This window comes from Borostomias antarcticus (assembly GCF_949987555.1).
Source record: "Borostomias antarcticus genome assembly, chromosome: 13".
NCBI classification, from domain to species: domain Eukaryota; kingdom Metazoa; phylum Chordata; class Actinopteri; order Stomiiformes; family Stomiidae; genus Borostomias; species Borostomias antarcticus.
The window spans coordinates 13,831,404-13,841,853 of record NC_140246.1 but is presented as its reverse complement, the minus strand read 5'-3'; the positions used below and the strand labels follow the sequence as shown (position 1 = coordinate 13,841,853).

The following is a 10,450-nucleotide window of genomic DNA, read 5'->3' as shown; positions in this document are numbered from 1 at the left end:
ATTTTTGTAATTTATTCAGTGCTGCACAGCTTTTCATACATTGATGGTTTTTATAGAAGATGGTTATAGAACTTTGTAAATACATGCAAACTTGTAATATAAAAGCATAATGTGCCTTATATTCTACGTCAGACCAATCCAATGAACAGTAACAAGCATGAATGACATGTTTGTGACAACCCAAAATAATATTAAAACATTGGCAATGTGTCTTTATTCAGCAATCACAACATGACAAATGCATAATTTTGCCATTATCTTCAAAACATTCATCGTAGAACTATGCATCTCAGTGACAAAATGTATGGGGAAATTATGGTTTCAGCCATGACTCTCAAATATCAAATAACAACGCAGTTTGATTTGTCAGTAAATATGATGAGGTTTTTTATAACCACATATAAGACCACTCTGAGAGCAGACAGGACACAGAAGAGACTGGAAGCATACTTTCACTCGACTCTGAGGGAACACTTTCCACAGCAATCAGTGTATCACCATGTCCATATCGGCGGACACCTGCCCAGATCAGACCAGTGTAGTTTCGTATGTGTGGTCTATGGGCTTGGCTCCCTGCTCCACGGTACCACGTCTGTGATAGAGTTCACCCTCGGCCAGGAGTCCAACCATGCCCTCTACTGACAACTGGTCTTCATGACTGGGTAGCCCCTTCTGCTGGCTTGAACCCTTCGGTTTCCATCTTGGATTTGTACTTCAAGAAGTCTCTTCTTTTGGAGAAGTACTTCACCTGTTCAAATAAAGGGGGTAATGTGATTATTATGTAAATGGGGTTTGTGAGATTATTGTTTTCAAAGAGGCACGGTGCTGCTATGAAGCATGGTGCTGCTATGATTGTAGGCAATGTTTTAAACATGACGACAATTGAGTGAATGCTAAGACATGTAACTAGCCTACAGTACATACAGTTCCTATGAAAAATAGTTTTCACGTTACAGTATGGTGTTACAACATGGAATCAAAATGGGTTTAATTTTGTTTTTGTCAGCTGTGGTGCCGTTGTGGTTTGGACAACAGAAGCATTGCACTTTTACATTTGTGTGGACCGACCAACCAACAAAGCGAGGTACAGAGCTGCTAGCTGCAGCTAAAAAAGATGATTTTCATAAATAAATCAGGCCAGGTCCAGCCTGGCTTATGTGCGTGGCTGGCTTGTTTCTGTTCAGGACTGGTAGGACTGAAGCTAGTCATGCCACTGAAATAGCTGTGAATTGAAATTACATGAAATAATGTCTGATAAATTAAGATAGGTCTTGTCGCCTGGACACATCAGTTCCAATGCGGGATAGCCAGTTAGCTCATGAGCTCACAACTAGCAGCAGCTTCCATAACATTAATGGTAGCGGTCAGTGGCTAAAGCAGTTATACTGATGATTCCTGTAACGTTAGCTATTTTGCTGCAATTGGTTCAACTTCTGTTTCTGGACAAAGGTACGGGATAAAAAGATTGGAGTGAAAGGATGAACGTGTGGAGGTTTGGGGTATAGTCCCATAAAGTCATCCCCACCGGGGCCTTGAACCCAGATCTCCCGGGTGGGAGTCCAATGCTTTCACCGCAACTCTACTTTGCAGTGGAGATTGGAGAGAAAGATTTTGGTGTCCTCCTTCCAGTCCCTAGTGTGGGTTGGGGTTTGAATAAGGGTTGAGGTAGAATCTGATCTATAAGGGAAGGAGTGTGGGTTGGGGTTAGAATAAGGGTTGGGGTTGGGACAGGATCTGACCTATAAGGCAAGGGGTAAAGGTTGGAGTGAAAGGATGAACATGTGGAGGTTTGCGGTATAGTCCCATAAAGTCATCCCCACCGGGGCCGTGAACCAGTTTCCCGGGTGGGAGTCCAATGCTCTCACCACTACTCTACTTGTGCAGTTGAGATCAGGGGGTTGATTTTGTGTCCTTCTTTATTTTGGTGTGCTGGGACTACTGCCTCTTGTGGTGCCAACAGAGAAATGCAGGTCAACATTCAAGGGAGGGAGGGAGTGATAACCGGACAAAAGCTATACTAGTTGCGCTGGCTTACAGCCATGCACAAAATATTAAAAACTATATATAATCGATTTCATAAGTATTCACACCTCCAGTCAGGGTTAATACTTGGCAGAAGCACATTTGGCAGTAGCCTAATTACAAACTGTTCAAAAAATGCTCAAGCTCCATAAAGTTGGATGAGTGCTGTTGGTGAACAGCAATTCTTGCCACGGATTCTCAATTAGATTGAGGTCTGGGGTTTGATGGGGCCATTCCAGGACTTTTTTGTTTTTTGGGCTGTATGTTTGGCTGCTGGAAGATGCATCTTCTCCCAAGTCCCAGGTCTCTTGCAGACTGCAGCCGTTTATCCTCAAGAATTTCTCTGTACTTTGCTCCATTGATTTTGCCCTGGATCTTTGTGAATTTTCTGGTCCCTGCAGAGAAGCATCCCCATATAACATGATGCTGCCACCTCCATGCTTCATGCTAGAGATGATGATGTGTGGCGTTTACCTCAAAACAGAATCATTTGTAAAAAGTAAGTTTGGCTTATATAAGGCCCTACTCCCAAGATCCAGAGCTAGACCTGTTATATTCATGAGAGAAACAGAGACACCCACCCACTGTGCCGGGCAGTTCGACTCGAACTCTTTCTGCAATCTCTCGCACGAGGAGGCTTGGTCGTTGTTGTCGTCCAGGCACTTCCACAGCTCGTCCCTCGCGCCCCAGCACGCGCGTCTCTCGCGAGAGTTCGGTGCTGTCATCGATGGTTCTCTTCTGGAGCCTCGAACAGGCTGGTTCAGATCCGAGCAGGTTACACAAAATAACTTCTCACGTCAGTGGGGTTTTAATACTAACAACTCACCAACAATGATTTTATTATCCGATCCAGTTACGTTCAAATTCTTTCAAATGAACAAGCAATTACAGTACATAATTTGAGTTCTGCAACATGTTTGCGGAGCATTCAAGGACGCACAACAGCTGACATTCGTCGCCTGTATTTGACGTAAGATACCCAGTAGTATGTCTGCAGCATCATACCACTATGTGGCAGACGTCGCCCACGATCGGTATACTCACTTGACGGTGAGTAATGACTGTTGAAAGATGAGAGGTAGGCACTGGAATAAGTTTAGTAACGTTTACATAACTTTAGAACAATTACAGTCAGGTAAGACTACTGCTAGCTGGATCGACATTCCCAGGCTAAACCGCATGAATGACTGAGTGACGTCAGAGCAGTACGGTGGCTGTCATGTATCAAACTTGTGGATGAAACTAACGCATATTCTAGAATGACCATGGAGCTGTGACCAGTAGTGGTGATGAGGATGGTGAACCGAGTCCCGGCTCCTCACTTTAGTAGGCTCTCCCATGTCTCCCACCGCCCAGCCTAGCGCTGTAGTTGAAACCGCGATGAACGGGAGATAGGAGTTTGCAGTTCCTCAAGCCACAGACGTTAGCGTTAAAACCTCGTCTGTCATTCTCATTAATTAAGGTTGTCTAACAAACTGTATAGATGCCATGATACTGTTGATTCAAATAACATATAGCGAAGAGGATTAAGTAGTCTATGCAATAAAATATATGAATAAAAAAAAATTATAATAATATATAGGCCTAAACACATTATAATTTGTTAGTCCCCCTGGATAAAAATGTGATGTAATAAATTTAACCATTAATACATGCCGACTCTCCCATGGAGTTGGCTCCGCCTCGGGCGCCTTCCTGCGCCACCTGCCGACCTCAAGAGAGCATGTCCACCCCCCGGACGGCGACCCATAGATACCCAGCAACACACACACCAAGCTGAGAGACTCCATGACCCTTGACCAATAAGTTATTGGCACAGGGCTGGGCGTCAGTCAACACCAAGCCATTGTGACGGACTTCTTTTCACTCTGCGTTGTGTTTTTCTGTCACTCGTTCCTTTGACCCATGTTAAGGGATCCGCTCAGCAGGGTCATTAGCACATCCTTTATACTAGCACACTTGCACTTGCACTTACACTTGCACTTCCCTGATGATGGGTCCGCACTCATCCTTCTCGGGGACTTCAACATCCAGAGTGAGAAATTGGAACCTTTCCTCTCCTTCCTCTCCTCCTTCGATCTTCACCTCTCTTCTTCTCCTCCTACTCACAAAGCCGGCAACCAGCTGGATCTCATCTTCACTAGACACTGTTCCACCTCTAACCTGTCTGTCCTGCCCCTCCATCTCTCTGACCACTATTTCATGTCCTACTCCCTCTCCATCCCCTCTTCCCCTGTAACTCCTCCTCCTACCCACATGGTTACCGCCCGTAGCCATCTCCGCTCGCTCTCCCCTACTGACCTTTCCTCTACTGTCACCTCCGCCCTCCCCGCCCCTGAATCCTTCTCTCTCCTACCCTCTGATACTGCCACTGATCTTCTCCTCTCTACTCTTTCCTCTTCTCTGGACAATCTCTGTCCCCTCACCTCCAGGCCTGCACGCCCAACTCCACCTGCCCCATGGCTGTCGGACTCAGTGCGTACTGATAGACGGAGCCTGAGAATAGCTGAGCGCAAATGGAGGAAAGGCAAGCTCCCAGAGGACCTTCTTAATTTCCAATCTCTTCTTTCCACATTCTCCTCCTCTCTGTCTGCTGCTAAAGCTGCTTTCTTCCGCTCTAAAATCCTAACCTCTGCTTCCAATCCTAAAAAACTCTTTGAAACCTTCTCTTCACTACTCCAGCCCCCACCTCCTACTCCCAACTCCTCCCTTCCCCCTGATGATTTCGCCAACTTCTTTGACAAGAAAGTTAACGATATCAGATCCTCTTTCCCCCCTCCCCCGGTCAACGCTCCATGCACGAAACTCACCCCCCCATCCCCACCCTCTCTCCACTCCCTGCTCCCCCCCTCCTCTCCACGCCCCACCTTATCCCACTTTTCTCCCCTCTCCCCCAACGAGGCCCTCAACCTTGTAACATCTAACCGCCCCACCACGTGCTCCCTAGACCCTGTTCCCTCGACTCTCCTTCAGTCTGTTGCACCCGAACTCCTTCCCTTCCTAACCCACCTCATCAATGCATCTCTTGTATCAGGATGTTTTCCCTCTGCTTTCAAGACTGCCAGAGTCCCCCCCCTCCTAAAGAAACCATCTCTCGACCCCTCTGATGTCAAAAACTACAGACCGGTTTCCCTTCTATCCTTTCTATCCAAAACACTTGAACGTGCTATCTTTAACCAACTGTCTTCGTACCTCCACCAGAACGACCTCCTAGATCCCCACCAATCCGGGTTCAAGGCTGGCCACTCGACAGAGACCGCCCTCCTTGCAGTAACAGAGTCACTCCATGCCGCTAGAGCGAACTCTCTCTCCTCTGTCCTGATACTCCTAGACCTGTCAGCAGTATTTGATACGGTAGACCACCAGATCCTCCTCTCCACCCTCGAGGAGAAAGGCATCGATGGCTCTGCACACTCCCTGTTTGCATCCTACCTGACGGGCCGCTCCTACCAGGTGACATGGAGAGGGTCGACGTCGGAACCGCGTAGTCTGACTACGGGGGTTCCACAAGGGTCTGTCCTGGGTCCTCTCCTGTTTTCCCTCTACACTACATCTCTGGGCTCTGTCATTCGCTCGCATGGCTTCTCCTATCACTGCTATGCCGATGACACCCAACTGGTTCTGTCATTTCCCCCTTCTGATTCAGAAGTGGAGACACGCATAGCTGGGTGCTTGGCTGACATTTCGGAGTGGATGACGACACATCACCTCAAGCTCAATCTGGACAAGACTGAGCTGCTGTTCCTCCCGGGGAAGGGCTGTCCGCACCGGGACCTGGCCATCACCATTGAAGACACAGTGGTGACCCCGACTCGGACTGCGAGGAATCTGGGTGTGACCCTGGATGACCAACTGTCATTTTCCTCACATGTCACATCTGTCACACGTTCCTGCAGATTCATGCTCTACAACATCAGGAGGATTCGCCCTTTCCTCACTAATGAAACGGCGCAGGTACTCATCCAGGCCCTGGTCATCTCCCGCCTGGACTACTGCAACTCCCTCCTCGCGGGGGCACCGGCGTCAGCCATTAAACCTCTGGAACTTGTCCAGAAAGCTGCTGCTCGCCTGGTGTTCAACCACCCCAAATTCTCCCACACAACTTCCCTCCTCCGTTCCCTACACTGGCTCCCTGTAGCGGCTCGCATCCAGTTTAAAACTCTGGCGCTAACCTACAGGGCAATGAAAGGAACAGCCCCCTCCTACCTCCAGGCCATGGTCAAACCCTACATCCCCTCCCGACCACTACGCTCTGCTACCTCAGGGCGACTGGTTGCCCCGTCACTCCGAGGCTCCTGCGGTCGATCGACACGGTCACGGCTCTTCTCTGTCCTGGCCCCGCAGTGGTGGAATGAGCTGCCCACTGATGTCAGGACAGCAGAGTCGCTGCCCATCTTTCGTCGCAGGCTCAAAACTCATCTCTTCAAGAAGTACTACAACATTCCTCCCACCTAAGCACTTATTAGGGCTGGGACTTTTGCTCCAAAATCATATTCGAAGTTCGTTTATTTATTAATAATAATATTCGAATATATTCGAATTATTATTAATAATATTTTTACCATTAAATTCTTACAGAAAGACCTACCTAGGTATTAAAATAAAGTTGTGCACATTCTGTCCACTAGTGGGCATTGTATCATAGGCAATATCGATAAGCAATGATGTATTCTATTAATACATCCATGGTACGAGTTCACGGGTGGGAATGGTGCGTTCGTTTGTGGTCGGGGTTGGCAAGTCGCAAGTGGCAAAATACCTACCTCCGACCTGTGTGCATTCGAGCTATAGCGAATGATATGATGATGATATGATATTGACGTCAGCCGGCAACTGGGGGCGGAGAAACATATCCGAATTTGCGACGAGGAAGTGCGAGTTCATGCGGTGTTTTATTTAATCATTCCTAGTAGCAAGTCGCAATTTGCCACCTCCCAGTTATAAACGAACGCACCAGAAGTTACGGGTTTGACTGCCATTCCAGAGCATTTTCACGTGTAGGAGGTCGGAAAAACACGAGTTACGGGTTGCCTGGAACGCGCCGTGCTAACTAACGTCACCTCCTACAGGAGCCCAGGTGTCCAATAGCCTTGCTAATGAGCTCGCGATTGCAACTTCACCAGGCGTGAAAAAACCCTCTGAATCTGAATCAAAAGCAACGTTTGCTAGCCAACACATTTACAAAAAATTATGCCTATAACAGGTTCGAATATTAAGGGCTGCCTAATATTCGTTCGAATACCAGTATTTCTGTCAATATTCGAATTATATTCGAATCCCGAAGTTCGGACTCCCAGCCCTAGCACTTATTATATTATATTGCACTGTACTTTAGATTGTGATTCTTGCACTTTGCCTTCAGCACTAGATTATGCTCTTAGTCACTTGTTTTAGAAAGAAGATGCACTTGTGAGTTCTGGCAAGTAGTAGTACATTGGCTCTTCCTACGTTCAATGCAATTATTATTAGTCGCTTTGGATAAAAGCGTCTGCTAAATGACTAATGTAATGTAGGGGAGTTGAGTTTCACTACTCGACGACTACTCTGCTTTAGCCTCCTCGTTACACCATACCTTGCCTGTTGCTGAAATGAAGCTACTGATGGAGTGGATCTTCCCTATCATATTATCATCGCTTATCTTAGTTAGTACAATCCCATAAGACCCAACTGCCCTATGAAGACTATCTGTTAAGTCTACTCCATGACCTTGATATGGGGGTAAGTCAAAACCTGAAAGGTACTGCCATAATTTTAGTTGTGTAATAAAAGTTGTTTCTGTCTATATCTTCCAGACATTTGATGCCACCATTACTTCTGGCCCTGGTCAATGATCAAGTTCAACAACAGTATAATTAATACAACTTGGCCTTTAGTTAGAGAGAAAGGTGAACTCAATTAGTGATGGTTCTCAGTGCAGACAGCTCAACAGTTTATTTCCTTCTCGTCTGGTTTTGTTTCTGTCCCTATTTGACAAGTTAGAACCCTTGGGCATAGCAGTTGGTAAATTAGTGTTTTTTAAAAATAAAAAAAGACAAAAAGGGGGAATTCTGGTTCTGACACTTTTTTTTTAAGTGATGGTCACCTACATGTTTCAAAGAATCCTGTAAAGTACATGTGCTTTCTGGGAATATCAAGACATAATCTAGGATTGTATACATCTCAAATGAATGGCATATTCAACTTAAAAACTGAGACCTCATCTACAGTGACCATAACTCATTAATTAGCCTCACTAGAACTTCTGAATATAAAACAGGAAGGAAGGTTTACACACTAACTATAGCATGATTATGCAGAAACCTCTAGAAGCTTTAAGCCATAATAATCCCAAGGCACAGGTAGGTGAACAACTCATCTCCAGAGGCTTTTCCCGAGTCTGAAATCAAAATATATCTTTTTTAGAAATATGAACTCAAACTATAACCAAGTCTGTATCCCCCGCCAATGAGGTCCCAGGTTCAGCAGACCAAGGGAGGCACCATGACACCACGCTATAAATGCCTTAAGACACCAGTCAGTTCCATATCCATTCCATCTCAAACACCACAAAGACAGTTTCATCAATTATTTTACACAGCCATGACATTTGGCTCATACTATGGAAGTATGTCCTCTGTAAAACCCAGTGTGTGTCCCCACAATGACTGCATTTTAATTGCAGCATGTCTCCATTATAACTCCCAAAATTAGGTCCACAACGTAGGGTCGACATGATCAATATGCCCCAGACAACTGGTCCAGAGCCAGTTATAATATCTAGTTCATACTGGAACTGAAGAGTGCATGGAAGGGAGAACTGATCCCACATCAGTTGACCAACTTGGAGTCCAAAGTTTTCTCAATGGCCATAATGACCTAATCATCCTCTTTTTCCAGCACTTGGATGTTAGCCTTCATCTTCCTGCTGCCAGGCAGCTTCAGGTTTTCTTCCGTGACCTCACTGTCCTCCTCAGTGTGTGATTCGTCATCCTGTGATGACTCCTCCTCCGAATCGCTGTCTGAACCACTGAGCTCCACCACTGCCAAATCCTGACAGAGAGAGAGATTGGGAGGGGATTGAAAAAAGATTTTATAATAATTACTGGACCTGAGGGGTCTTCAATCAACCACATGGTGACACACACAGGTACATATACTGTAGGTACACACAGGTGAGCGGCGACACAGCACACAACACACACACGCAACTTTGAGGGTTGCCGGTGAAATTTGTCCTCTGCATTTTCCGATCCAAGCAGTCCTTCTCCAGAGGCAGCCAGGAGCAGTGGGCAGACTCGTCAATGGCGTCCGGGGACCAAGTCCAAGTGCTCAGTCCTAGTCCTGGTCAGAACATTCTGCATGCTTTTCGTATTGGGTTCTTAGGAACACGGGGAGAACATGCAGACTCCGCACGGAAAGGCCCAGGACAGTTAAGTACTGCGCCACCGTGCTGCTCAAGAGCGATTTGGGGTTCAGTGTCTTACTAAAGGCACACTGCCGGGAGCTGGGGTCGAACTGGGGACCTTGCGATCCCCAGCCAGCCACTCTTACCTCCAAAGCTACATGCTGCCCACAGGTACTCATAAGGTTGCATCTTTGTAAAGTAACCACTGTGAACTCACCATCTCTATGACCTTCTCATCATCCTCCACACTCTCTATGTCATAGCGGCCAGCAGGAGATTGCTCAATCTCCAGCTTCAACTTCTCATTGGCCAGGGCCATCTGCGGCAAGAAGCTCTGTAGCCTATCCAGCACTGAAAACGTAACATGACAAGAACCACCACTGTTAGCACACCTTCAGCAACACAAACACACATAATGTACAGGCAAGGGACATGGCCAAGGAAGCCATTTCAAAACCAGATTGGTGGAGTTAACGTTAGCTAATCACTCACCACTACTTCTTGGGATCCTCTCGGTCTGCAAAGTGCCCTTTGAACCCTTGGACTTGAGGAGAAGCTTGTCGTGGATTCCTGTTTTCATGCAAAGGGATACCATGTGAAATAGGCCATGTGAGAAGTGAGAAGTGAGCACATCCTTAATAAACTGCGACCCACATCCATGCTGCGACCAGAAACTAGCTAACGTTAGCAAGCTACAGTAGCTATGAGCTAGCTCTTGGCTTGTTTAGTCAGCTGGTAGGCTTAAACAGCAGCTCCAAAATGAATGAATAAGGTATAAAAAGATAAATTGCGAACCTGCTCCGTTGCCGCACGAGAGCAAGTCTTGTGAGCTTGGTTTCTTGATATTCAAGTCCAATTCCATTGTCGTCGTTGTAGAGTTATTTTGCATCGACATGTGTATCGCTTGCATCGCGTGTAGAAGTAACATCCGAGCGAAAGGTTGAAACGACAGTTTTGGGTAGTAGCACCCTCTACTGTTAGGATGTCCAAACATGAACGTCAGCTAAATCCATGGAGGCTAAACCAGGGGTTTTTCTGTCTGTG

At 46.5% G+C, this 10,450-nt stretch overlaps 2 protein-coding genes across 2 annotated transcripts; both read right to left on the bottom strand.

Annotated features, from left to right (window-relative positions):
* Positions 1-97: 97 nt before the first annotated feature.
* Positions 98-3,202, bottom strand: coa6 (cytochrome c oxidase assembly factor 6). The gene is made up of 3 exons (XM_084447851.1): positions 3,067-3,202; positions 2,604-2,777; positions 98-748 (listed from the first exon to the last, which is right to left on the bottom strand). Exons 2-3 carry the CDS (start codon positions 2,745-2,747, stop codon positions 653-655), a joined length of 240 nt encoding a protein of 79 aa, XP_084303977.1. The 5' UTR covers positions 2,748-2,777; positions 3,067-3,202; the 3' UTR covers positions 98-652.
* A 4,748-nt stretch (positions 3,203-7,950) lies between these two features.
* On the bottom strand, positions 7,951-10,322 carry nopchap1 (NOP protein chaperone 1). The gene is made up of 4 exons (XM_084447850.1): positions 10,202-10,322; positions 9,899-9,976; positions 9,624-9,757; positions 7,951-9,051 (listed from the first exon to the last, which is right to left on the bottom strand). Exons 1-4 carry the CDS (start codon positions 10,314-10,316, stop codon positions 8,878-8,880), a joined length of 501 nt encoding a protein of 166 aa, XP_084303976.1. The 5' UTR covers positions 10,317-10,322; the 3' UTR covers positions 7,951-8,877.
* Positions 10,323-10,450: the final 128 nt, after the last annotated feature.

What these genes read in the sequence shown, in the direction of transcription:
- nopchap1 (XM_084447850.1), bottom strand. Translation starts at nt 10,316, where the DNA reads ATGCAAGCGATACACATGTCGATGCAAAATAACTCTACAACGACGACA. An exon ending in CTCGTGCGGCAACGGAGCAG is followed by an intron (nt 9,977 to 10,201) that starts GTTCGCAATTTA and finishes GCATGAAAACAG; the next exon opens with GAATCCACGACAAGCTTCTC. An exon ending in ATGAGAAGGTCATAGAGATG is followed by an intron (nt 9,052 to 9,623) that starts GTGAGTTCACAG and finishes TCTCTCTGTCAG; the next exon opens with GATTTGGCAGTGGTGGAGCT.
- coa6 (XM_084447851.1), bottom strand. Translation starts at nt 2,747, where the DNA reads ATGACAGCACCGAACTCTCGCGAGAGACGCGCGTGCTGGGGCGCGAGG. An exon ending in CGAACTGCCCGGCACAGTGG is followed by an intron (nt 749 to 2,603) that starts GTGGGTGTCTCT and finishes TTATTTGAACAG; the next exon opens with GTGAAGTACTTCTCCAAAAG.